Below are 27,765 nucleotides of genomic sequence, written 5' to 3' on the forward strand. Positions count from 1 at the left end.
AAGCACTATACCTGCCAGCCTAACCATAGTTAGTTCCCCTGAGTCGCCAGCTCATTAAAATCTTGCAAATAACCTGCTGGTTTAAAGCAGCACATAAAAAGAAGCTGGAAAAGGAGTCTCATTCCCCTTCTGCTTCTCCCTCTTTTTCACTGCTGAGTGATTTATGATGCAGTTTTTGTAAACTCACTTTTAGATTTTGTTAGAGATGGTGATGATCTCCCTCAAGACAGGTTTTCATAATTGAGTGTATAAAAGCTACAATTGTGAATGAGCATAAAGAACAATAAAAAAATAATCCCCCTACTTTTCATTGAAGTGACTTCATGCCTCATTAGTTTTAGCTCTCTTTGACAAGCTGAAAGGCAACTTTTGATATCTTAGAAGAAAACAGTAGTGCCAGGCGTCTTGTAGTAAAGGGGTGAAGGAGAACACCAGTAATTAGTGACAATGACTCGACTAAACAAATGTACACAAAGTAAAAGTTTATTTTTAAAAGCAACCCCTTTATTTGGCAGTCTAATCTTGTGTCTCCACTCAACTAACACAGGCCATTGTTTCTCAGTGGAGGCTGCCACCTAATTTTGATGTTAAACCTGATTTGGAACCACTACCAGTCCAAAAGCCATCTTTAAAGCCTTGGAGCAGGATAGCAGAATACAAGTTTCCTCGTGTTCTTCCCTTTACCTCTGTCTCCTGTGACAATTAATAGCACCAGAGAGCTTCAGCCATGGTCAGAAACCTCTGTTTTGATCACTGCTAAATGAATGCTAAAAAAGGAAAGTCCCTGTGTCAGAAAGGTTGTAATAGAGCATAAGAGGAGGATACAGATGGAGTGGGACAAATAAACTTCAATTCTGTCTCAGTTGCTTGGTGGGCAGTAGTTTCAGAAAATACTGGAAATTAGAGAGAGTTTTCTGTTTAACCATGTTTTATGCATCTTAATGAGGGATATGAGGAATGTAAATTAAGTACCTTCATAAGTACTTGTGGGACTAACGGTTCCTGCACAGAGTGGCTCAAATAAGGGCAGTAAGAGAGTTTCCCAAGCATGCAAGCAGCACAGTGGTTGCATCAAAGCAAACAGCAAATGGAAAAGTCTAGCATAATCCCTGGCTCAAAATAGGCATTGATTCTCATTTCTTACTTGAGTGAAAGAGCGGCAGCCGCAAAAGATACACATAACAAAGATAATTAGACTGTGCCTAAAGCCATAAAGCTCGCAGAAAGATACAGAAAAAGATGACAAGAGTCAAGGTTTTTTCCCCACTCTTCATGCAGCCTTTTGACAGAATGAATAGGGCAGAGTAGCAGGCTAAACACATTCTTGTTATACTAATCAAGATGAAGGGGAAAGAGTCTGGATGTGCAAGTTTTTAGCTCTATATGTGAACAGCAAAAGCCAACTGTTACCATTTTTATGCAAGAGGAACACCCTTCCTGTCTACTTGCACAGCTGATGTACAGCACTGAAGAGATGGCAGGCCTCTCTTCCCCAGAATTGGAAGCTTGCTTTCAGTTGAATTCCATACAAACTTGTTTCACTTTTTGTAGTATTACTTTTCCATATAAGCAATTGCTGCTACGTTTACAGTTTGCGTGATGATGAATGGTTGTGGAAACTTCCAGGTATATCTTGCTAGGAAACTTTCAGAAGCCCCTCCATGTGTAGTGTTTATTAGATGACCATTTGGTCTTGAACCTTAGGAAGATTCAAATACTTGATCTTTAAGTGGCTAGTTTTAAATACTGATGACCTTCCATAGGCAAAATGGCGTCTGGAAACCTAGTATATGTCCTTTTCCATGACCATGAGTCAGCAGTGTGCCCTTGTGGCTAAGAAGGCCAATGGCATCCTGGGGTGTATTAGAAAGGGTGTGGTTAGTAGGTCAAGAGAGGCTCTCCTCCCCCTCTATTCTGCATTGGTGAGGCCACATCTGGAATATTGTGTCCAGTTCTGGGCCCCTCAGTTCAAGAAGGACAGGGAAGTGCTTGAAAGAGTCCAGCGCAGAGCCACAAGGATGATTAAGGGAGTGGAACATCTCCCTTATGAGGAAAGGCTGAGGGAGCTGGGTCTCTTTAGCTTGGAGAAAAGGAGACTGAGGGGGGACCTCATCAATGTTTACAAATATGTAAAGGGTGAGTGTCAAGACGATGGAGTTAAGCTTTTTTCAGTGAAGACCAGTGATAGGACAAGGGGTAATGGATACAAGTTGGAGCATAGGAGGTTTAAGATGAATATCAGGAAAAATTTTTTTACTGTAAGAGTGACAGAGCACTGGAACAGGCTGCCCAGAGAGGTTGTGGAGTCTCCTTCGCTGGAGACATTCAAAACCCGCCTGGATGCGTTCCTGTGTGATGTACTCTAGGTGACCCTGCTCTGGCAGGGGGGTTGGACTAGATGATCTTTCGAGGTCCCTTCCAACCCCTAGGATTCTATGATTCTATGATTCTATGATTCCATATTTAGACAAAGTTAATGTATGTGTGGGGGGGATTTCAAAACCTTGGTTTTTATATTGCTTGGGATGTGTCAGCTTGAGAAATGGTTCGAACATGTCTCCATATCTTCAAATCTTGTTATTCTGTTTCCATATGAAGCTGCCAAATGCATTACATCGAACAGTTGTGTGCATTGCTTGTTCCTATATCTGAAATCTCAACTTTTTCCACAGAGCCCTTCTGTTTGGCACACTACCCATCAGCATTTCACAGTGTGATGTTTAATCCAGTAGAACCCAGATTATTGGCTACTGCCAACTCTAAGGAAGGTGTGGGACTTTGGGACATTCGTAAACCTCAGAGGTAAGATCTGGCTGACCTTGTCTTGTGCTGTGCTATTTCTTTCCCTTGAGAGGTGATGGCATGCCACTCCCTCTTGGTTTTGGGTGTTTTAAATCTGAACATACGGTGGTAGGAAAAAATGCAGAACAAATTTAACATCAATGTTAGTAATGCTGAATTAAATTATTTTGCATAATTAACATTCTTCTTCATACATACAATCTAAATTGATTTTCAAATGAGGCTAGATCTTCAATGTAAAGGTAAGTTATTTTTTTGGAAGACTGCCTGGCCTCACCACTGCAGATTAAGTCAGATTGTTGTTCCCATCATTATGTTTAGCACTGGCCTCCTAGCACCAGAGGAAGCCATGGTGGGCACTGCCTGGTTTACAGTGTTTTTTCTGCCCAGCTGTTTGACCAGATATTTGGACAAGGCTGCTTTTTATTCAACACTTAAGAGTTTTATATGATTTCCTAGACACCTGGATAATCATATTGGCTGTATAACATACTTACAGATTTGCATAGGATTTTAAACAAATGAAGATAATAAGTTTGCAGTATGAAGCATGGTTAGACTGGATTCTGAAGGGGTCTAATACCACAGTTTCACATGCATGAGAGATTAAGCTTCTCTTGAAGTCTTCCAGTGTTTCGTGTTCTGAAAGCAGTTTTCTTTTTTTATCATAATAATCAGAAAAACAGAAATTAAACATCTCAAGTAAATATTTCTCCCTTATTCCCCCAACTTTTATGTTTACATGTTTCAAGTGTAAGTGTAGAAAGGATAATTTAAAATAGTGAAAGGAGGGGAAAGCAGGTACTTGTTTTACAGTTCAGTAGCCTCAACTATTTAAAACCTTCTGTAGCTCATACTTTACTCTCTCCTTATTGGTGAATTTCTTGGGAATACCTAGAAGTGTGTATCACTAAAATTCTTCATGGGTTTGTACTGTACAGAGAGAAGAAGTAATCTCATATGAAGTTAATGATGACTGGCTTAAAAATCTAAAATGTTTAGACATTCATTATAAAAGCAATCAAGTTATGGTTTCAGGAGGATTTATTTTTCTTAAATTGTAAACATTAATGTTTTGAGTTGATTTTATTTTTAAACTTGAATCAGAATTGGTATGCTGATGCTGGTAGCCCTAGAGCTTGTTCACATTTGCAAGGTTTGCTGGAATTCTTGTTGGCAGCTCTTGTACAGTTTATTAAATTTAGGTTTGATAAAATTTGACTGGAATGGAGTTAGAAAGTTACATAAGATATCTTCTCTTATCCTTGTCAAACTCTTTATGTCTAGGTCTTAGTAAGTAACATTCCAACAGGAAACTTCAACATTTCAACTTCATAAAAGATGAAAGGGAGATAAATACAAGATATTAGGGTTATTTTGCTCTTAAAAAGCTTGTTTCTTGGGTTTTTTCCTATAAATTTTCTGTTATTTTATCTTTAGTTAATGCCTATTTTTTCCTTGTGAACTAATATGAGCAAAGTTGACTTCCTCTGGTCAAGCTCCCTGGTCTCACACTCATTTTGCAGGAGCCAAAACTCCCACTGGTCTCTGCAGATCCAGTTTGCTAGTCTTGAAATACCAATCTTGATTTTTAATGTATTTGGGGACAATTAGCTTTGTCTTATGAGGGGAAAAAAAATACTAATTTGTAGATCAGTTAAAATATAATTGTCACTTCCGTGAAATAGTAGAAGCCACAATTTCATTTTGGGATTTTAGTTTTCTACAGTCTCTTCTGTGGAAAGTACACCGTGAACTTAAATTATCAGAAAGAAAAAAAGAAGTTTTTTGCTAAGGATGAAATAATCCGAAGTAATCCACATAATGCTGCAAGAACTTGTAATAGACTTTACATAGAACTGAAGTTATTATGTGAGGGAGCTTGTGTACATTTTCCATATTCTTACTACTAATCAAGAGCAGTTTCAGGTAAGAAGTGTGCCAAAACAATTTTGGCTGATGAATTTTATAGGCAGAATGGGTTAAACAGCCCTGAAGTTCTCTGTACATCTAGGGATAAATAGGAAGCTGCCTGTGTAACTTGGGTGCCAGAACACCAACACAGCAAAGAAGGGCTACTGCATCATCTGCTTTTCTCATTGTCAAAAAAAAGTCTGCTAATGGTGGAAATCTGTGCTTCTGCACAGCTTTGTAGCTCTCTTTTATACTGCCATCAGTATCCAAGAAAATGTGATGCTGTCTGAGGCGTAGGATGAATGAGGGAATAGAGTCTTTGGGAGGATACAGTGTGGAAATACTAACTCACTGGCATTGTTGAATAGCACAATATGTTCACTGTGAGGGACTTCATTTTATTCTGTAAGCTGTCAAGGGAAATTCCTCCTTCAGTATTGATGCAATCCTTCATAACACTGTGGCCATTCTGGAAGTTTTTCAGTCCTATCATTCCACCTGTGGTACTAGCAGAAATTACTACATCAGGTAAACTTTACCTGTTCTGTCATGATGTGTGGTAGCAGGGTTTTGATTAGGGGTTGAATAGGTAGAAGGAAAGAAGTGTAGATGCTTCTAGATGTTTGTTGTGTATTGCCAAAATAGTAACTTCCAGTGGGCTAAGCAGGACTGCAGCACTTCTCCAATATGGGAAAGGTGAAATGGTTACATGTAGTCAATAATTTGCTGCTAATATAACACTTCATATAAACTCATTTACCCCAGCTATTGTCCTGTTCTCTGTCAGTTCTCAGATGGAAGCAGAGTTAAACTGATGCAGCCACTAGTTGGTTTGCTTCATAACTAGTCACTGTGCTGGGGATTCCTGGTGCAGCTCCCCTGCAAAATCCAGAAAGCAAATGTAAAAGTCTGGAATTCCAAAGACTAGCTGTTTGTGGCATGTAGCAGTACTATAGCTGTCAATATACCATCACATAACATGTGCTATGGCCATCAGAACTGGTGTGGTAATACTCTGGAAGAGGTGAGGTTTGATAAGTCATGGGATTCACCTGGCCTTCACTCATTTGAAAGGGATCGGGCTTAATGCTGAATTTCTGGTTTTAATCAGCAGAGGCTCCTCAGGTTGAGATATATGATAGTTTTTCTTTAACTTTTTTCAGCTTGATGTTGCACTGTCAGAACAGGGACAATTTGCTGTCAACTTCTAAACTTGTATGGAAGTCAGAGTACTATGGGTAATTGTGCAGTTTTAAATTAATACCTGCGTTTTCAAAAGACTGGATGGAGCGGTGATATCCTAGTAGGCTAAATAATTCAGATATGGATTCCACTGCCTGTCAGAAACAAATGAGCTGCATCTACTCAGTTATCTGGAAAATCTGAGAATTTTACAAGGGAATATTTTTCTCCAAAAGACACAGCTCTTCTCCAATTGAATTATAGGAGAATTTGTCTTCTAGTTTGCTGTTACATTACTCTAGCCAGAAGAGCTGGTTTTGTCTGCTTCTTTAGTCAGGCAACACTAAATACCTCTACAAATTAAAAGTTAAATATTTTTAGGGTTAGAGAAGAAGTCCTGATTATGAGTAGATTTTATTCATATACTGTGAAAGTGGTTAACTTGCTGATGGGAAGCTGGAAGTGCTTTATGCTTGGCTGTTACAATGAAGTAGGTAATTGAAAAGCCAGAATTTCTTGGCAGGCCTGGGGAAGTTTCAAGACAGTTGCACAGCTCTGAATTGTGAAAAGTTTAGCTCACTTCAAATAGTCATAATTTGATTAGTCTTGCTGACTGAGTCAGGATACAGAGTTGAATTCATTTTGCTTTTTCTCAAAGTTCATTCACAGCTTGGTATCTCCTCTGTCTCAGATTTAATTCAGCAATTAAATGAGATACCACCCTTCTCCCTCAGTATACTAATAGGATATGAATGTGGTGGGGCTGGCTGCTCAAAAATAACATATGAAGCATTGTTGAAATAGAACTCATATAAGATCACAGGTTGACTAGTGGTTCTAGAAATCTTACATTTCTAATTTGAGAATGTGCGAGTATTGCTGTTCTTTCAGATGGACGTCAAAGTGGAACAAACTGTATTGTTTCGTTTTAAAAAACTGCGTTGAGAAGCTTAAATGTGGTCTTGATTAGTGAGGCTGTTGTAAGGCACTCACACCAGTAGATGGGGACTGGAAGCTGTGCCTGTGTTAAGAAAAGCAAAAAAGACAGGCCAGTGTGTCTTAAACTGTTTGCAATAATACATGTATTGCAAATATGTATTGTAACAGAATTACTGGAGGCAACTCAATAAGTCAGTTTACATATATATATTGCAAGCAACAGCTTAGTAACTCCAGCTGTTTTTAGGCATTCCAGTTCTCCTTTCTTCCCCTTTTTTACACAGCCCCATGCCCATCTCCTTTTTACTGAAATCAAAAGTTTGTGGGTTTTTTCCCCCAATAAATTTTCCCCTTTAATTATTTCTTTTCCTGTGTTCCCTCTTGTCCCACTTACATCAACTAACCTGGAAGATTCTGAGATCAAAACAATTATTGGCCTGTTATATTAACGACCATCACATACTACTTTTAAAGTGGTTTTCTTATTACAAAATGGCTGTTTGCAGAAATGTTTTCTGCTTATGATGGGAGTGTTGAGCCCTTGCTTTTTACACAGAGGGATCTGTTTGTGTGTCTGTGTCGGGCGAAGTCTTGGATCAGTATCAGAAATGTGTATTTCAAAGCATTTTTGTGGATCTACAGATTCCCAGGCCCTCATTCCTGCAATGTCCATTGCACTAATTCTGTCGTTGACCTGGTTTTCTGAGCCAACTCATCATGCTCAGAAGTTAGAAAACTAACCTGGAAAAGTTTTGTAGCTTTCTTACGGCCTAGCAAGTTTAACTGGTTTCAGGGAGGGCCCAGTGACTAACATACGTGACAGAGAAGAGGCAGGGAGGCCTGTAAGGTTGAGAACAGAAAATAAGAAGGAAGCAAGACCCTTCCTCATTTGAGTAACAGTAAATTCTTACTTTCAGCTGTTTGCGGCATTACTGTTTTACTTGCTTGCGTTTCTTTTGCTACACTAACCTTCCCTATTTTTGTCTCATCAGCGTGTTCCTTACAAGCACTTCTGGTGGCTTTTTACAAAGTAGAAGAAGAGAAATGGAAGTAAAGTTAAGGATGATTTACCTTCCAAGGTTGCTAGCTTCGTGAGAATAAACTGTATGCAGAGAGTGTTTCTGCTTGGCACTTGACATTTTTGTTCCAGCAGAACAGCATAGCGTTCCAGGACACCAGTCTTGAGTATTGAGTTCTGGAAACACTCTTGTCCCCAGAACTCAAGTACTGGAGTCAACCTATGCATGAGGTAAAATTGTTGGTATGCCGTAGACCTCTTTAAGATTCTTCTAAAAGTTCAGGAGGCCTGTGCTGTCTGTGTTTAAGTCAATATACTCAAAAAGCCCATCGATGAGTGGAACCCTTAACCACCAGGACAAGGCTGGTATCCTTTGGTGACTGTAAACCTTATGCCATATTTTAAAAGCTAACTTGATCATGCAAATCATAATAAGCCCCAAGTTAAAGGAGTATCAATTTCAGTGTTTTCTATCAAAGTTTTACAGATAAAGCCAAATAGGAGCATCTCAATTTTGATTTCTTTTTCTTGGTTGAGGAGTAACTGCAATTCAGAGTCTTTTTAAGCAAACATTTTAAACTCACATTAAATGAAAATTTGAGTCTCAAAGAACACCAGTTAAGAAGTCTCTCTCATTAGACTTCAAAATAATATCAAATTTGCCTCCTGCATTGAGAATTCAGAAGAAGTGAACTCCCAAGCTCAGAATGAGGAATACCTGTTGTTAGATATCAGTAAATCACCTACTGATTAGCTTGTTAAATAGTAAATAAAATGTAGAGATGGAAAATTCTTCCTTGTAGTAATTTAATTAGATTCCGGGGGATCTTGAGGAAGGGCTCTTCTTAGCATCTTTATGGATTTTGGGGTATGTTGATCTTGCCAATGTGTGGAGTACTTTGAAGGATGTGGCTGTACTGTGCTGTTTGTCTCCAACTGACAGTGTATTCTCAAAAGTCTTTGTCTTGAACAGAGCTTTTTCTCCCAAGTGCTGATTACCAGGTGTTCAACTTGCAGCATTGTGCTCTTAAAACTACATACAGACTGCATAGCTTCTGGTCCAAATCTATTGGAAATCCTAGGTACTCAGTACTTCTGAAAATCTAGTTCTTGGCTCCTGTTTGCTCTGCTGTATGCTTTCACTTGTTTTCAATTAATTCACAGCCTTTTAAAGACCTGATGAGTTTTGTTTCTGACTTTGATCTTTCTGCATCATGTAATGGTGTCTGATGGCAAGAGGAAAACACTGTATGTACTTACATGACTTCTTTGTACCAAGAGGTATGGAATATCTCTGTATTCAGAATAATCTAAGGATGCTTGCAGTTGGTTTATATTAGACTGACATACTGACATGTAGGAAAAGCTAGGTTTCAGGCTCATAAGTCCTGTGTTGCTTTTGACATAGAAGTGGTAGCTGCCAGAAGTACAGGCAATTTAAGAACGGTTCTTCAGTTTACTTAGTTGCATGTCAGATAGAACGTCTTTATAAGAGAAGTGTAAGTATTACCTCTGAATAGAGGCATGGTTTATTTTGATGGGGATTTTTTTGTTGATAGGTGGGAGTGCAAGGAAAAGGGAGGAAAGGGCGATTATGAGTATTTGCAGCTCTGTCTGTACCACAGGTGATATTTATAGCCTGTTGCACAGAGAGGACTTCAGAAAACCCTTGTGGTGATGCAGAAGGTATTCTAAGGTCATAAACCCAGCATCATAACTAAGTCCAAGTCCATAAGATTTAGGTCTCCAGCAGTTGCCAGTTTTAGTTTCCAGGCTCATACCTTCAGGGTATTTGATCCTTAAAGACCATATAATAACAGAGGCAGCAGTTACTTTCTGAGAAATACATGTGCTGAGTTTTATCCTTTTTTGCTTACCTTCCTGAGGTCACTCTAAAGAATAGCTGTTGCCTAGTTCTGTGTTACAAGGACATCTGTTATGTTGGCTGAAATACTGAACTTCTGGAAGTGCAAGTGTGGGATCCAATATTGTTGATGGTTGTGTTGCAGGGGTTATTAGTCTCAGGGTTAACCACAGGGTTTGCTTCTAACAACGAGTTTAATGAAGTTCAAGGCTCTTCAGAGGCTAGAACTAGTGGATCAAGAATTTTCTCAAAGTAGCATCTTTGGTTGTAAATGTTTTTTTTCCTATGGGTTTTTTATAAGATCTTACATGATGTCTACAGTAGTGGGATGGCAGGAATAATATGTGGATATTTTGCATTTTGACCCTGTATGTAAATGAAAGAAGCTTGTGATTCTAATTACTTCTTATGCCTGTGCTTTGGGATTGCCCAACCCCTTGGAGATGGACGAGTTGTCTACATAGTTGAATTGACAACTGCCTGTTTAAATTATTTCAGAGCAATAGAAGTGTGCTGCATGCTTCTGTTTGGAGACCTTTGTCAGTCCTGCTTTGGGCAGAGCGCTGTATTAAGGAGGGCGGGAAAACTGTGCATCTTGGCAACCACTTTTTCATTCTCAAGCTTATCAGTTAATTTCTTGGCCTTCCCAGTTGAACCATGTGTTGTGAATCTTGACTAACTTTATATTGTTTAGAGTAATAAAATTTGTTATACTGTAACCTACCTAAATTAAAGTGCTATTTAGGCACTCACCAGTATGGGTCAACAACACCACCTCAAATAGTTCAAATGACCATTTGTCTTTTCTTGCACTTGAGAAAATGCAAACCATCCCATGCATGACCATCTTCATCTGTTTTGCTTCTCTGCTACTGAGTCAGTTCAATTGATCTTTGTGTCTCAACCTAGAATTTGAAGCTCTCCTGACTGGGTTCAACTTGAAATATTTTCCCCAAATAACACAGAATCTAAACTTAGATTTATTTCCCCCCCCCGCTATTTGTTTTTCATTATTTCTTATGAAGTTTCTTTTAATGCCATAGAAAGTGAGCTGATTGTTGCTTAAGTTCGTGGGGATTGAACTATTACTTTCTGGAAATCTTGGAGTGTTTAAAGAACTTTTGAATGGTAATGGCATCTGGGTGGGGGGTCGTTTTGGGATTTATTTATTTTTTGCTTTGTTTTCCTCATTGTGACCATAAATAAATCTCCAAACTGCTTGCCAATGGTTTAGCCAAAATCAAGTGATTTTGGTAGTAATCTAAGTAGTAACTGCAGTTACTACTTAGTAACTGCAAAGCAGTAATTTGGTAGTAATATCTAAGGTAGTAATCTCTGCCTTTCTAGTAGGGAGCCACTGAAGAAAAGAGGAGTACTTACAGATAAGCTGTAAGTACTTTGAGCAGAGAGATATTGGATATCCTTAAGGCTTTAGTCCTGCTGATGGTTTAAGTAGTATTTCTGCTGGGAAGAACACTTTCCTGCATATGGACTTCTTTTATGTGGTTGCCACTTTAAGCCAGTTGTTTCTTGTTTTCTTCTTAGTTTCTTTTCTTTTTCCCTTTTAAAGACAGAAATGCTGTGCTAAAGTTGCAGAAGATGTAAATCGGTGGATTTATTGCTTAGTATTTTTTGCTCTGAAGGAAGTTACCTTTTCTGTTGCTGGTGTGAGCACCAACTACTAGGTAGCCTAGAAATACTTAAGCAAGTGTGCAAGTCTTCCAAATACTGTCTGGTATGCAAGTGTGCAAAGCAGTTACTCAGTCTCGTTGTTTCCACTTGTATGTCCTGTCCTTACTGCTGAATGAACTAGAACAGTACCATAGGAAGGACCCTATCTCACTTAGCTTCTGCTTTAGATGTGCAGATTTTTCATTTCAGTTGCAGTCCTGTTTTTTATGCCTGATCTTCTCAGCCTACCCAGGGATAGAGGGTTAGGCTTATCTTTTGCTATGTTTAGGCTGATATCCTTCCTGTAGTGGAGTGTATTCAAGTTAGTTCACTGATGTGCAAACTGAGGATCATTGAATTTTATTATTTATTTATTTATTAATGACCAAAGGAAAATGTTTTTCTTTCAGCTTGCCTCCCCAGATTTGTTGATCACACACCAAACTGTTTCTTGGAGTACTGAGGTTCAAATTGTATAATAAAAATGTGTATTGTTAGTAGTTTGGCTTTTAAGTTTTTGTTATTTTCAGATAGGGCTGTTCTTCTGTTCAGTCTTGATTTAGTAGCTTTCTCAAACCTTCATTAGTTAAAAAAGCACTATCCAGTTAAAATGACACATTGCAGATAGTTAGCCCTCCATCATATGCATGTTTTCTTTTTCTTTTTTATTTTAAGATCAAACTTTTTCACACCTGTTGGCATCCCCACACTAGCCCTGCTTTGGCTCTAGCCAGGCACTTTGAGCTAGTGCATCCAGCGTGCTCCTTGAAGCAACTGTGGTGTTCAGGTTTATAATTTTTAAGTTTCTAAGAAGCTTCATGCAGTAAACAAGAAGTCAGAAAACCTGGTTTTGTTTCACAGTGTTGGATAGGTCTGTTGATTGCCCTCTCTTGCACTCAGTTTTTCCTGTATCAAGAAATGGGAATTTTGCGTGCTTCAAAAGCCTTATGATGCGTAATCTTTTCGTTAGCTTTGAAATTCTCTATCGTACAGGTCTTTTTAAAGCAAGAACTTAAAGTGCAAAGTATTGTCTTGGCAATGCAAATTTTAAAAGTATAAAATAGTAATCTGTTGTTCAAAAGAAGCTCTGATTTAATGGGGTTTTGTAGCCTGCTTTCTTAAAGAAATAGGTCTGTGATCATATAAGCCTTGCCCTAATCACCTCATTTCGGTGAGGAGGGAATTAAATGAGGAATGAAAAGAGATACCATTTTTTCATTAAAAAAAATAATAATTTTAAAATGTTGGTAACTAGATACAAGGGAGACATCCTCTTAGGGCATTTACTGGGAGAACATCTGAGATATCAGTTCACCCCTATTATAAAACAAGGGAGGAAGTCTTTTAAACATTAGTCCTTGGGAAAATGTGATGGAACCAACTTTGAGACCAAAATTGTGTGTGCAGTTGCATTGAGTTAGCTTTACATGATAATTTTTATTAATCTTCTACCTATTAGAGGCAGAAGCTTACTGACTGAAGACTGGAATGTGCTTCTGCAGAGCATCTTGGATCTCACTACTTCTCATAGAATCATAGGGGTTGGAAGGAACCTCTGGAGATTGAGTCCAACCCCCCTGCTGCAGCAGGAACAGCTAGGGCAGATCACAAATGAAAGCATCTAGACGGGTCTTGAAAGACTCCAACAAAGAAGTCTCCACAACCTCTCTGAGCAGCCTGTTCCAGTGCTCTGTCACCCTCACAGTAAAGAATTTTTTCCTCTTATTGAGGTGGGACTTCCTGTATTGCATCTTGGTGCCAGTTCCCCTTGTCCTGTCACAGGGCACCACTGAAAAGAGATTGGCCCATTCTTGACATCCACGCTTCAGATATTTATAAACATTAATAAAGTCTCCAGTTAGTCTTCCCTTCTCAAGACTAAACATCCCTAGGTCCCTCAGCCTTTCCTCATATGACAGATGTTCCAGTCCCTTAATCATCCTCGTAGCTCACTGTTGGACTCTTTCCAGCAAATCCCTGTCCCTCTTGAACTGTCCTTCCCAGAACTGGACACAATACTCCAGATGTGGTCTTACGAGGGCAGAGGGGGAGGAGAACCTCCCTTGACCTGCTGGCCACACTGTTCTTTATACATCCCAAGGTACTATTAGCTCTCTTGGCCACAAGGGCACATTGCTGTCCCATGGATAACTTGTTGTCCACCAGGACCCCAAGGTCCTTCTCCATGGGACTGCTTTCTAGCAGGTCAACCCCTCATTTATGTCGGTGCAAAAGAATCTATATCGTGCCAAAAGAAAAGCCTTCTTTCTTGTTGCTGCTCTTTAATTTCAGCTTTTCTAGCTTTGGTAAATTAAAAATTAATGCGGCTTTGCTAGAGAAAAGAGGAGGGGTGACTGTATCTATTCCTGGATGACAGAAGAAATCTGACTGATGTTACTCAGCTTTCCTAATGCAGTGCAAGAACAGCAGGACAGAAATATATGTAGGAAAAAAGGCTTTGTGAGGACTGCAGTATGTGTGACTGCTTTTGCATAGACACTAAGGTGTGAAAATGGATTTGCTCTTCAGGAGGAATTACCAACTTTTACACTTGGATTCAGGTAGCATTTTCTGGTATCTGTGTTCTTTGTCTTATACTGACTTTGGTGTGTGCTTGGTTTTGGAAACAGCTACAGTTCCTTCATTTGAGCCTAAAAGGTCATCTTCCCATGCCATGTCTGGCTCCATTTACATTTTCACTGGTTATCTGGTGAAACCTACGCCTTTGTGTTTTGCTGGATTGAGCTGAGCAGTGTTCTCTCTCACAGTCTATACTCCATCCTACATTTCCGAACAGGCTGAATAGTGGACACTGTAGAATTTAGGGATTGGAAAAGAATGAAAATAATCAAGTGATTTAGCTTGCTTTGCTTGTGCCTGCAGCACAGTTGCTCTTTATTTGTATTCTCTACTTTCTTTTAATCTGGCTAAATGTTTTTTTATCCTGCAAAACTATTTTACTGTCTCCTAGATCTCATTTATTACTTAAGTTACAGTAACATCTGAATGATTCAAGCAGAGTGAGAGTAGGACACTCTTGTGCCTGCTGACTCAAATTTGTTCTGAAGGCAAGCTGAGGACAGTGATAATGTTTGGGAACAGGTCTGTAGTAAGACCAAAACAAACCTTGGATAGAGCTGGAGGAGAGGATGCAATGCATGGAAACAAATAAGAGTTTTGTTGTTATTTGCTGCTGTTAAATCACTGTAATGGCAGAGGTAACCCTTAAATCTTTAAAAGGATAAAAATAAAACAGGTGAGGGGGATAATTTAGTATACTTTATGCCTCTGCTCATTTAATCTTCCTCTAAATACTGAAATTTTGTAATATTTTTCTTGTGAATGAACAATGCTTTCTGGAGTACTGCCTGTGATCACTGGTGAAGGAATATTAGTGTTCAGCGATTCAATTAGATCATAAGGGCCAAACCACATAAGTCTTTCCTGTTATGAGATCAGGCTTCTCTGGGTATATAAACCTTGTGATGTTTTACATTTTTAAGGCTCCAGATTCTAAAGTCAGTTATCAGATAAGAATCTCTCTTATGAAGAAAAAAAAAAATATATATATTATCGCCTTTCTGGCTTGGAAGGAAAGGTTAAGCTTCTGTTCACCTCAGAGCTTGTCATGTGTGAAAGTTTGTTAATTATGGGGGATTCAGTTTTATACTAATTTTCATGTTCCTGACCCTGACAGTAAAAAGAAGGAATGACACGTTCTTGAACATGCAGAATCTTCACCCTAAGCTTCCTACTTTTCCAGTCTTGCTGGCTGCAGTTGATTTTACTTGTATGTTCTTTTTGAAAGAAAACAAAGGTGTTTAGTTTTGCTGACAATATACAGCCTTTATTTTATTTGGTTATTATTTAAAGTCCAAACAACCTGTTAAGGATTCTGAGGAATGTAGTTCTTGAAGAGAGTTTTTGTAAAGATGATGGCAGAATTTAGAAAAAAGATCAGGTTACTGAGAAATAATAAAATCCTGACTCTGGCATGTGTACCTTTTTAATCTTAAGATGCTGACTTCCTCACATTTGTTAACACTTCTAAATATGTGCAGAGAAACTCCCTATGCTTTGGCTTGACTTTGCTGTTTTTCAAAGAAACTGCCTTGAGATTTCTGTGACACTTGTAATCTATTTAAAAAAAAAAAAAAAAGTATGTATCTTAATTGATGTTGTACTTGCTTTCTATCGTCAGTTAATTTGGCTCTAAGTGTTTACTTCAGACAAAATAAGAATTGTGTATGTTTTTACACACACAAAATAACTTTCTTCCAAATAAAACCCCAAACCTTTCTGCAGTTTCGCAGGCCAAGATTCTGTTTGCCAAGTTTCATTCCAGTTCTTTTTGCACAGTTAGAAGTTCCTCAATTTTGTGGTTACAGAAATGCTGACAAACACAGTTGTATGCAATGGTGTGTATTAGTTACAAGCATTCAATTCATTTTTTCCTTTTAAGGTCATTCTTTCATTAAGTTAGTTGCACACACTGCTGTTCATGATATCAAGACTTTCTCCCTTCCTTCCTTCTCCCTCTTAAATGACAATAATTTCCCACGGACAGTGTCTGTACTGCAGATTGTTGTCAGGTTTTGTAGCTTATCAAGAGAAGCTATTCAAAGGTTTTATTTAATGGTTCTATTTAATGCTCTCGTGTATGCTGCTTCTATTTTATTTCTACCAAGACACTAATCTTCTCTCAGTTTTAATGGCCAGTGTCTGTTGCCAAACTAACTTTTGAATGGCCTGGGTTAAGCTTATGTTACGGCTCAGGCAGACAGCTTTTCAGAAAAGAGTGAAACAACTTCTTTGTTTCAAAAAAGGGAGAACAGAGGAGATGTAAATGCTTGTTTCAGGTACAGACTTTCTGAAAATTCTGAGTGCAGTGAGACTGCTTCCCTCACCCCACTAGCTGCCAGTAGAAATGGATTTATTTACGTTAGTGGTGCTACTCGTGGATTGAAAGCCTTCCATTGTTTGGCTGAGCTGGTATTTAGTTAACACTTGAGTGCTGCCTGTGTGGAGCATATCCAGCTACGGAAATGACTGTATTGCACATAACTGTCCATTCTTGCCCTCCTCAGCCCTCCTCTAGCTCCAGCATGTGTGTTTGGATTGTAATGTCCTGTCTGTGCAGTAAATATTTCTCTTAATAGTACAAGATTACTTTTTTAGAAAACTCAGAAGTGTATGTGTCTCTATATTGCTTCCAGAACTGCTAGGCAACATCAGCATTTCACAGCTGCCTGGGTGAGCCAAATTTGGAAATGGACTAAATCCCAGAGTAGTCTGGGTCTGGATTCTTAAAGGTAATGCTTCTGGCAGAAAAGGCATCCATCTTGTTTAGAGATGCCCTTTTAGGATTATTTTCAGATTTCTCTCTAGCTGTCATGTATCTTTAAGCAGAGTGTATTAGTTTGATGCATCAGTAGGCTTTTTAGCAACTGCAAGAAGGTGTTGCCTCTGGAATTCCCTTGCTGAAGCATGCACTAAGGAGCAGGCAGAAGTGGCAGTTCTAACATGAGCAACATGTCCAAGCATATCTACAATGCCCCACATAATCCTGTGTGAAAAATCCAAAAGTAGCACTGACTAAAGGTACAGAACAGAACTATCATGCAACCGGTAAAGTGGAGATAGTAATTTGAACATTGAACGTGCTTAAACACAGCTCTTCATATTCCCTCCCCACTCCAAAAAAATGAAAGCAAGCAAAAGATTTGGTTCTGATTAATCAGAAGTTCTTAGAGCTACTTGATTCAGACATCCTCTTTAGTACTAATGAGTATTAGTACTGGTTTATTATTGTGAAGAATAACATAACTTCCCCCAGCTTCTTTCTTGGAGATAGATGACTGCTTTTTTCCTGCAATTTTGATTGAGATGGAATGCTGTAGAAGACATATCAGGCAATTACTGGTTTGTTTTTCCTAAAGCCAACATGGTTCTATAATCAACTAAATTTTATAATGGGAAATACTGAAGTCTTGGGGTTTCTCAGTGCTACCTTGTGTACTGCCTGCGGTCGGAGTCAGTGGAAGACAGTTTCCTCAAATCCTTTATGTCCATTGTTTGTGAGCCAGGTTCTTAGCTTTTCCACCAAGATAGAGCTGTGAGCTGCACTCCCTCCATACCTTCCCCCTTCCTCCATCATATTTCTGACCATATCTCTCAGACATTCTCTTGTAGGAGTAGAGAGAGAGCAAATATTTCTTCTCTGTTTGGGTCAGGAAATGGATGTTTGGGGGGTTTTTAGTGTCAGCTCGTCTCTCTTCATCCCCACTTCTTTTCATAGCTTATTAATGGAAAGCACTGCACTTAGTTCAACCAGTCTTTCAAAGAGGCAGAGAGGAAGCAAGCAGGACACATCAGGGTGGGGAAGACAGAAAACCATTGTATTGTGATTACTTCAGCAGCATCCTACGCTTGGAACCTATAGAGTCTGATTTTTTGGGACAGAATTGAGGCAAGTGGGGAAAGTCATCAGCATGTTGCTCTTCATATGAATGGTAAATGGCTGTTTTAGCATTTCTTTCTCTGTCAGTCAAACTTAACCCACTACCTTTTTTATTAGTGTGCGATTTAGGTTTTGGGGTTTTGTTTGGGTTTGGGTTTGTTTGTATTCTTTTTCCTTTGAGCCAAATGTTCAAGGAACTGCAGCACAGACTGTATATCCATTACAGGTGTGGCTAAATTGTGCAGGGTGAGAGTTTGTGGTAGGCAAAGCTGTGGATCTTTTGGGGTCTTAACTGTTCAGCTCCTTCATTCTAGACTTCTTTGTGTATCTGATCATAATTTCTGAAGTTCTAGTTTTTCTTGCTTCATTTAATTTCTGAAGGAAAATACTCTTTTAGAGCTTTGTTACACTAAAGTTACTGAAGCACAATACAGAATTCAAGAGGTGTTTTCCTTGATGGCTTTGCTATAGGAGCTTAATGAAAACATCTGTAAGTAGAATGGAAGCTAGGTTAATATTACACTACTGTTACTATAAAATATAATTTCAAAAAAATTCAGGCAGGGCATAATAATAGTAACTATGGAAACTTTGCTTGAAGAGTTGAAAGGATGGGGCATCTGGTAGGCTTGCTTTCTTGCAGGCATGAGAGAATTCCAGGTTGTGGTTTAGGTTGAGGAGGACTGGTAATGAGGAGACGGGCTCAGTTTCGGTACAGTGGTGGTACACTTTGACAATAAATCTGGTTGTATGTTGCAGTGTTCTTATCCATGGTGGAGAACTTGAATATTTTTGTAGAAAAATTGGCCCTTCATAGCCAGAAAAGTTTGGGTTTGTTTCTTGTGCATGTTATTTTGATTAGGATTTTGGTTGGGTTTTGGTTTGAGGAAGGACAGAACTAATTTTCTTTCTAGTAATTTTCAGTTAAGTCTCTTCTAACTGCATTTGCTGAAGTTAGCAGTAAGTGGAAACTTACATAGAAAGAAATTCTGGCTTACACAAACTTATTACGAGAGGAGGAGGGGGAAAGTTGTCAGTGTTTTGGGATATTTTTTTGGTGTGCTTTTTTTTTTTAATGCCTGATTGAGTATTTTGAGCTTGCTCAGTGCTCTTCGGTGTTGATGAACAGATACTAGGGCTGTTGAGGGGGATTCCCTGTCTCTAAGGTTGCAGTTTCTAGTATTAAATTTTCTTGTATTTTTATTAAAAACCATAAATACTATTAAGAGAAGCTCAGTGGCTTTGTAGGTGGAGGAGAATGCCCACAAATGAGAGAGCAGGACTCTTCATGTTGATACAGCTTTTCAGAAGTTTTGGTGCCCAGCTTGAAGCTCTTTCTAGTTGGCTTTGAAAATGTAACTTCTGGTTCCTGTGTGACACCCTGGCATTGCCTGTTCTGTTCACAGTGTTCATGTGTGAGAGCAGTGTATTTCTAGTGCAGTCATGTGGAATCTTCTATTTTGTTGTTGGTTCTGTTAAACTCTAGCTTAAGAACAATAGTTTTTTACCTTTACAGTATCTCATGTAATGATGCATGCTTCAGCCTGCGTGGAATGTGGCTTCCCATCCATGTGGAGTGACTCATTTTTCACAAATGCAGGGGCAGAGGGCTACATCAGAAAGTATAACGTGTTAAAAGCTACTCATGAGCTTTCCTCTAGAATCTGCCAGTTGTGTGCTGGCATGCCTTGTCTGGGCTAGAAGGTGCATAAAAGTCACAGCTCATACCAAGATTTGATGGGGATTGCTCAAAACCTGTTAATGAAAGGTTGCTTTCTGGTACTGCTTAAGAAGGTTTCAGTGATCACTGAACAGAAAAGGGATGTCTTCCTTCTCTGTTTCCCATTCCATACACATGATCATTTCAAGTACAGGCTTTGAATTAAGGCTTTGAAAAAAAAACAAAGCCCATACAATGCAAGTTGAATTTCAGGTATGCTTTGATTATCTTTAGGTTCATGGGAGGAGCAAATTCCATATTCTGTTACTGGTTTAGAGACAGGGCCTGGAAACTTGTGACCCTTGTTTTTTGTCATGTGTATGTCAATAAAGACTGAGACAAATACTCCAGCTCTGGTCATGCAGCCTTTTATGGGACAAGGAAGCTAGCTAATTCAACCATGTGAGAGTTTTAGGTAATAGTGTAATGTGGTAACATGTGGTAACAATTGGTCTTGCCTACTTAGCAATTTTTTTATATTTAAGCAAGTTTGAGATTAGCTAAGTGACTTATTTTAGGATTTCTTACAATAACTTTTTAATAAGATGACCCTTTATTTACAACAGCTGCAACTGATTGTAGAGTTCAAACATCCTTAGATGCCCTGTAGAAATGTAAATTAAACAGAAGTGAGATAATGGTCAGAGGATCTATAATCAGAGAAAGTGCCATCCAGTGCCAGAGCAGAGGAAAAAAAGTTTGGGCTGGCTGGATTCAGGCACCAGCTGAACAAAAAGAGCTGAAAGCTGGTAGGGTCAGTCTCAAATGAAGTCGTGTCAGAAGTACAAGAACAGCCTATTCTGAGACTTTGCTCCTGTGCAGGAAATGTAGTTGTAATTAACAAAACTACTTGCCATCTTAATTCTTCTGAAGACTTTATTGTCTTAGCATTTTGATAGTTTGTCATTTGGGTTTTCAATCAAATTTGTTCAGGAATTGATACTTTGAAGCAGAATCTAAATTAGATTATAGCTTACTGAGCTTGTTTGTTTGAAATTGCTCAGGTCAAAAATAAGAGTTCTGTCTTTAACTAGTTCAGTTCTTACATGTGGCCCATCTCACTTGTTTCCTCTGTCTTTTCTCAGTTCACTGCTCCGCTATGGTGGGAATCTCTCCCTTCAGAGTGCCATGAGCGTCCGGTTCAACAGCAATGGGACCCAGCTGCTGGCGCTGCGTCGTCGCCTTCCCCCAGTCCTCTATGACATCCACTGCCGCTTGCCTGTCTTCCAGTTTGACAACCAAGGGTACTTCAACTCATGTACCATGAAAAGCTGCTGTTTTGCAGGTGATCGTGATCAGGTAATAAGCAAGCAATGCTGTCCTGAGTCTCCAGAGTTTCCATGAATGTTTGAGAACACCTCTGTAAGTTGTTTTTTTTCTGATTCAGGAGAGAACAGGAGTCAGGACATGTGGAAGCTTACTTCAGAACTGTTTTGCAACGTAGGCTGTGAGAGATGAAAAACATCTATTAAAGCATGAGATAAATTCTACCTGATGTTGGATGTGATGTAATAGCTAGAAAGTGATAGTCACAAGAAAAATATTTGCAGAAGCTTTTTAGGTTCTGTTAATATGACTTTAGACTTAGGAGTAAACGATATTATCTGGATAAGGAAGCATCTTCCTTTAATTTCAGTATTGCTACTGACTGCAGTAGAAGCAATCCCACAAAACATAAATACTGTGGTTTTATAGTTATTCATTCTTACTTCAAGTTGTAATGTTTCTCCTTTAATACTATTCTACTGGTTCAGGTTATAGGTCTTTATAGTTCAGTATTCTGTTAAGTGGTGATGGTGAGGATGGAAACTAGGATAGAATAGTTCATTGCTTCACTGAGGGCAGGACTTTGTCCCTACTGCTAATGACAAAGAAATACGTCACCCATTAAGTGACTAACAGCAGATTTTTATGGTTCTGGAGCTGGATATTGTCTTTGGACACCTGTATTTAGTAACCAGTAATGCTGTTTAAGGAAAAAAAATACTGTTTTTTTTCAAGCCACAATAGTACAAAACTAAGATTTGAAAATTTCTTTGCTGTCTTGAGTAAAATTTCCAGAGTTAGAATTTGGTCACTAGTTGTATTGATGCTTCTGCTGCAGGAGGCAGAGTTGAGCTTCTTGAAGATTGCTAGGAATACATCACTGAACTTGAGCAGTGTTTGAGTTTTACATAGTTTTTGGCTGAAGGAGTATGAAAATGCAATAATTAAACCATCTTAAAACATGTGGCTTACTATAAAGAATGGGCATGCACATGTATTGTTTAAGAAGAAAATTGCTCATGTTTTGTGATCCATTATTTAGTCAGCCTAAAGATGATACTCTCCTTTCTTCTCTGGAAGTCAGAGCAGACCTGTGTACACTCTGACATACAGTTCAGCTTCTCATTTGTTACTGAAGATCTAGATAAAAGCTTTAGTGTCTTGTTTTGCTCTCTGAGCTGTTTTCTTATGGGCGTGGTGTTATTTTAATGGAAAGAATGTGGCTGTTCTGTGTCAGGTTGATGTGGTTGTTCAGAAGCCTGCATTTTTAAAAAGCCTGATACTCTTTTTGGCTTGATGGATTTTCTGTTCAGGTAAGTAGCAGCACATAATGCAACTACCAAGTGGGAAATCAGAACAAAAGACATTTATATCCCCATATTAATGCTGTAAGAAGCTAAAAGGAAAGATGAAGATGGAATATTAGAGAGATGTGGCATGTGAAATCTAGGTACTTGCTCGTACCCATCTTCTAGCTGAAAGGAAAAAATGTAATGAAGTTGCAGAAAATGCCAGGGTGGTCCAGCTCTGTATGTCTGAAACTGTCTGTTAATGCTCAAATTCAGCTGACTAAGATTGTTAACACTATAGATAGTCCTTAGGGACTGCCTTTTACAGAGAATGCAATTCCAATTCCAGGTGTATCTAGTAAAGAAGGCTGGAGTTGGAACCTATTTTAAGATACCTGAGATGAATAAAAAATTACAATGCTTTTTGAGTTTTGCCCTTCTATACAACTAGCGTGCTTTTGCTTTTTGGTGAATTTTGTGGGTATAAAATAATGCATACAAGACTCCCCCCAGGAACCTGAACTCACCGAAGAAATCTGTTTCAAATTCAGTCTGGTTCCAGTCCCCTTTATCATTTAATATTGCTGTCCTTTGCCTTAATAAAGAATGTCTTCCATTTGAGATCCATGCAGAGTGAGCTGCATAGAATTCCTTGCTTATGTGCTCTTGTAGGATCAAAACTTAGTGTGGGCTAAGGCTTATTGAAAGGGATCTAAGGATAAGCAAGTTGTGTTCAAATAATGAGTGGCACTTGTGGTAGGGAGGCTTCTAGCAATTTTTCTCTCATTGCACCCCTTATTTTCTCTGTGTTCAGTTTTTCTTTTCATCTTTATTAAACTGAAGGCTCAGTCTTTTTTTCTGTCTTGAACTATCTTAAATAGTTAAGTTTTAGTGCTTCACACAGAGCCTAGTAATTTAAAAATGTGACTTTCCTGTATTCAAAAATTGTGTTGTCTGTACAGTTAGTTCCTCTGATCAAGTTGCATTTTGATCCTCTATTTTAACCCTAACAAGAAAGGGATATCCTTAACTCATCAGTGACTAGAATGCAGTTGCAGAGGGAAAAAAATGAACTGCTGAAAGGGGGAGATCTATCTTACCCAGCAGAGGTGATGCAAGACCTTTCACTGATGCAACTTCCCAACCTGGCAGAAGTATTTTCTTCTTTTTCCTAGGTTAATGACTTATGTAGACAGTCAGAGTGTGCTGGCAAGCATTTGAGTACAGTATAAGGAAGGGATCAGAGTGTGGGTGAGAGATGGAGACATGGCCATTCCATGCTGTGAGACTCAGCTTTTGACAGAACTGCAGCCGTTGCTAGTCTGTCTATGAAGTTTGTACATGAAAAAAGGTTTACTCACAGGAAGTTTTCCTGTTTAATAACCCACAACTGTTAGTATCTTAGTTTGCTGTAACATGGTGAAAATCTACAGAGAAGGTAAATAACTCCATGTTCCATATGGAGCTGTTGGATTCTAGTACGGCAAAAATGAACAGATTCTGAGCTGCAAGTACGTAATTCAGGACCTCTCTTTGCGAGAAATTTAGGAAATTAAGTACTTAAGTTCCCATAATGATCAATTGTTTTATGCTTACTTTGACAAACTATGTGTGTTAAATTATTACAATTTCTTTGCACAAATGAAACACAGACTCCTAGTTTGGGAAGAGTTTTATTGGTTTGTCAGTTGATGGCAGTTAGGCTCTGTATACTAATCTTTTCTCAGTATTGTCATTTTAGTGCCCATAGAGTGTGACAGGTATTCAACAGGTCTTGTATCCAGAACTCTTGACTTGTCACTCTAGAGGAGAGATCCTGCCACCAGTAGGTGTGCAGTGGTCTGGAGTAGTGGAGTATCTGGGATGCAAGTAGATTGAGACCTCTTGTCAAGGAATAAAATACCATTAATGCCTTGAGAATTAAAGCTCAGAAAGATTCACCTGTTAACCCAAATCATGATCATTATTATTATCATTATCATGCTTAGATAGTTTTGAGTTGTTGCAGGTATTTTGAGTGTGTGGATTGTAGCACAAGCTAAGTGACAAGAATCTTGGAAGATGAAGAGCTTTGTTTCTTTTTGTGTCCTTGCAAACTGTTGTTTTCCTCTAAAGGGATTATTGTCTTAGTCCTTGTGAACCTAATTTGAAAACCAGCAAATAGTAAATACAAGAACAATAGTAAATACAAGCACAAAAAGATGGGGGTGGGGAGAAATAACTTGTACCCTGTGAATCAAACAAAAAGCGTCTTGACTCTGGCATGCCCTCAGACATTACATCACCACTCAGCCTTTTCTGTTAACATTACATTGGTATAGGAGAGTTTCAGGAATGCACCACTCACAGTACTGCAGACTGCTCCAACTCCCTATAAAGTTACAGCCTTCATTATGCTGAAGTCTTTGTGCTAAATAGTCCTGGTTAGGGATAACTTAGTTTTTAACAGGACAGAATTACTACATTAATGTAACCCTTCAAAGAACAGGATTAGCTGTATAGGTTCTAGGGGTCTTACATGGTTGTGCATTGCCTTCTTAAAGAAACAGAACTTTTCTTCTGTGTTCTTTTAACTCAAAGGCCATTTATCTCAGGAAATACTAATTACTAATGTTTAGCTTTAAAAAACAAAAAGAAGATGGGGAATGTTTCTTCTAATGAAGATATTCTGAGTTTCCTGTGCATAGAAGAATTTTTAAAGAACAGTAGCTGACTGCAGTCAGTATTCTGTAATATGTGAAAAGCACTCAAGAGTGCAAGTATGTTGTGCTTGGATAAAAAGAAAATCGATGTCTTGCTCTGTTAAATTGACTTCTTCCAAGAATTACTGGTGAGGTTGCATTTCGGTTTTGACTTTAATGGCAGTTTAAATCCCAGCCAGATAGATAACATTGCAAACATATAAAATACGTACATGAGTAATTTATCTGGCTATGGAATTTAGTTGTTTCTTCCCTACAACTTTTGGTAATTAACATGGGAGGGTTGTACTGAAAATATATTTTTCAGAGTTAGGGTCTTGATAGAAGGGGTTGCAAGTTTTCTTTAGCCGTTCTTATTTTGATCACCTTTTCCCTGTTCCTTGGGGAATCCCACCTGCTCCATTTCTTGTCCACCTTGTCTTCTGCATTCTGTAAGCCCATAAGGGAGGTTTTTAGATCTATGGACAGTGAAACGTGAGCCCAAAGGGAACCCTACTGAAGCTAAATTCTGGTGGAGTGGAACCCTGTCTCAAAAGATAAATGTGATGTTTATAGGTTTCATGTCCCTCATAGGTGCATCACAGTAGATCTGCAGTTTAGTAGCATCCCTTGCCAGACTGGTGAGTGGGAAGGGAAGGCAGAGTGAGCAGGAATGCACTGCTAAAGGTAACTAACACCCAGTGAGTGCTGTGTGGACAGTGTTTCTTGTTGAGCTGCTAAAACTAGGCCTTGTCTAGATACTGGAAAAGTAACACTGACTTCTGCAGGATTTTGACTAATGGAATATTTGATTTAATGTGTGTTTGGAAAATGTAAATAACAGATGGCTGAAGAAAACAAAAGAGAGCAGTTGGGGTACATGCAGTTTCAGCTGTGTACAGAAGAGTCCCCTTCATACGCTCCGATAAACTTGTTGCTTTCTTTGGAACGTAATAGGAATATTTTTCCTGCTGCTGAAATCCACAATAAGGGTTTCTAAGTTGCTTTTGTTCATCAATAAAATTATTGTTATGGCCTTTCTGCATGGCAAAAAGGCAGCTGTAAAAATATTGATGGATTGTTCCTGATGATGCTTCTGCAAGCATTTAAAACTGCCCCACACAGAGCTGGCTGCTTATAAGAATAGGGATTTAGGGAGTGGGAATACAAAGTTTTGGCTTTTCATTTTATGTACTAGGAGCAATTTGTGTTTCTCCAGTCTGCTGTGTCACAGCTTTTCTTTTTCCAGTTCACGAGGTAGGCATGTTTCTTACTGAGGAACAAAGTTTCTCTTGTAAGAAGCCTTTGGTCATACCTGTTTGATTCTCAGGCCAAGATGGAAAACATTTAAGCTCTTTTTTTTGTGCCAGTTTCAGCCTTCCTGAAAAAGTCTCAAGTAGTAGAGGTTAGAAGCTGCTGCCCTGGGTAGTATGAGAAAGAACAGCTGTTTTCAAAGCAAATGCATTTCTTAAAACCACAGGGCTGTGTGCCCTAATTGTAGATTACTTTTAAAATTTGATAAACATTGCTCAAAAGATACGATTTCTGCTCCAGAAAGTATTACAAAGCAGAAGATAAACGAACATATAGGTATCCTTTTTTGCAGGTAAATTATTTTCTTAACCATAAGTTTTCCAAAACACATTTCAGAAATAATTTTCCCAGTTACGTCTCTTCTTACTTTAGGCATTGTCATTGAGAGACAGCAACAAGAGGTTAATATCCTGCACAGGTGATTGCTCATTACCTCTTTCCAGCCCTGCACCCTGTGTTAGCTGCCTTGGAAGGAGGAATGTCTTTGTTGGTGAAAGTGAGAGCTTCTGAAAGAAGTGGCAGCCACTCTGACTGAGGGTGCAAGAAGGCAGTATGTCATTGAGATGGGAGGTTCTGTACTTCACTTGGGCTGTACTGGCACCCACCTGACCCGTATAGAAGCCAGTTGAAATAGATAAATGAGAAGAAACATAATGATTGATTGTGATTTTTATGAGATGTTACAGTTCCAGCTGCTGAACCAGACCACTGCTGTGTCACAAGCACTGATGCTGGCATAAGAGGTTTAGGTAGGAGCATACCTGCAGAGGAGGTCAGCAGGTGGTTATTAGAGCAGCTTTTCAAGCTGTACTCAGTGGGAACTCTATACTAAATGCCTAGATCCATCAGCATAAAGGTAACAGCCCTACAGAAATATCAGGAATCAGAGATATGGAAATATTCAACCAATTGGATGTTGCTTGTTTCTTAATTGTTTAAGGAAAGGAAATGCTCTGTGGGAGATCCTGTTTTTTCTCTTCTGGAATTGCCTATCTCAAACAAGCTGTATTGTCTTGCTGATTCCTTGGTTTGCTTCTTGTTGCCCCTTTTTTTTTTTTTTTTTTTTTTTTTTAATAGGAAAAAGTCTTTTCCTCTTCCATAGATGTGTCCTTACCTTGTTTTCCCTCTGGTCAGCAGGTACTCTAATAATAGAAAGATTATTTGAAAACAAATCTATGGGTTTTCTACCTGCCGGAAATGCAGACTTAAACTAAATTATATTCAAATTGCAAGTTAATTACCAGTCTTTTTTTATTATTATTAATGGAAAAAAAAACCCACAAGAAGTCTCATTTATAAGGAAGATGTGTAGACCATTCTTGGCATCACAGAATGCCCAGAAATACCCCCAAAAAATTATCTTCTAACATTTTCATTCAGACTGTGCAATGTATAGCAAGTTCTGTGTTGATGGTTGCAATTTTTTTATATGTATACAAGCACACAGATGTATATGAGGTGAACTTTATTACTTTTTGCTTTTATTTATAGTTTGCTTTCTTATCCCCTTTGAAATAGTCCCATGAGAAGCAGATTGTGGTGATTTCCCTGGTATTTTGTTTTGTTCAAGCGTGAGTTCCCATTTGGCTTTCCTGATACTTAGTAGGGGTATGTGATTATAGGACTGCCTTGCTCTCAGTGGCTA

General features: G+C 38.7%; 1 protein-coding gene across 5 annotated transcripts in view; it reads left to right on the top strand.

Moving 5' to 3' along the window:
* The window catches only part of DCAF5 (DDB1 and CUL4 associated factor 5), a 76,699-nt gene that overhangs the window by 20,341 nt on the left and 28,593 nt on the right, over positions 1–27,765 (top strand). For all 5 annotated transcript variants that reach the window (XM_051621598.1, XM_051621602.1, XM_051621601.1 and 2 more), the window contains exons 5-6: positions 2,673–2,802; positions 20,656–20,869. In XM_051621598.1, coding sequence (XP_051477558.1) covers positions 2,673–2,802; positions 20,656–20,869 — 344 coding nt within the window. The remainder of the gene's footprint in view (positions 1–2,672; positions 2,803–20,655; positions 20,870–27,765) is intronic.

This window comes from Apus apus, chromosome 5 (genome assembly GCF_020740795.1).
Source record: "Apus apus isolate bApuApu2 chromosome 5, bApuApu2.pri.cur, whole genome shotgun sequence".
Taxonomy (NCBI): Eukaryota; Metazoa; Chordata; class Aves; order Apodiformes; family Apodidae; genus Apus; species Apus apus.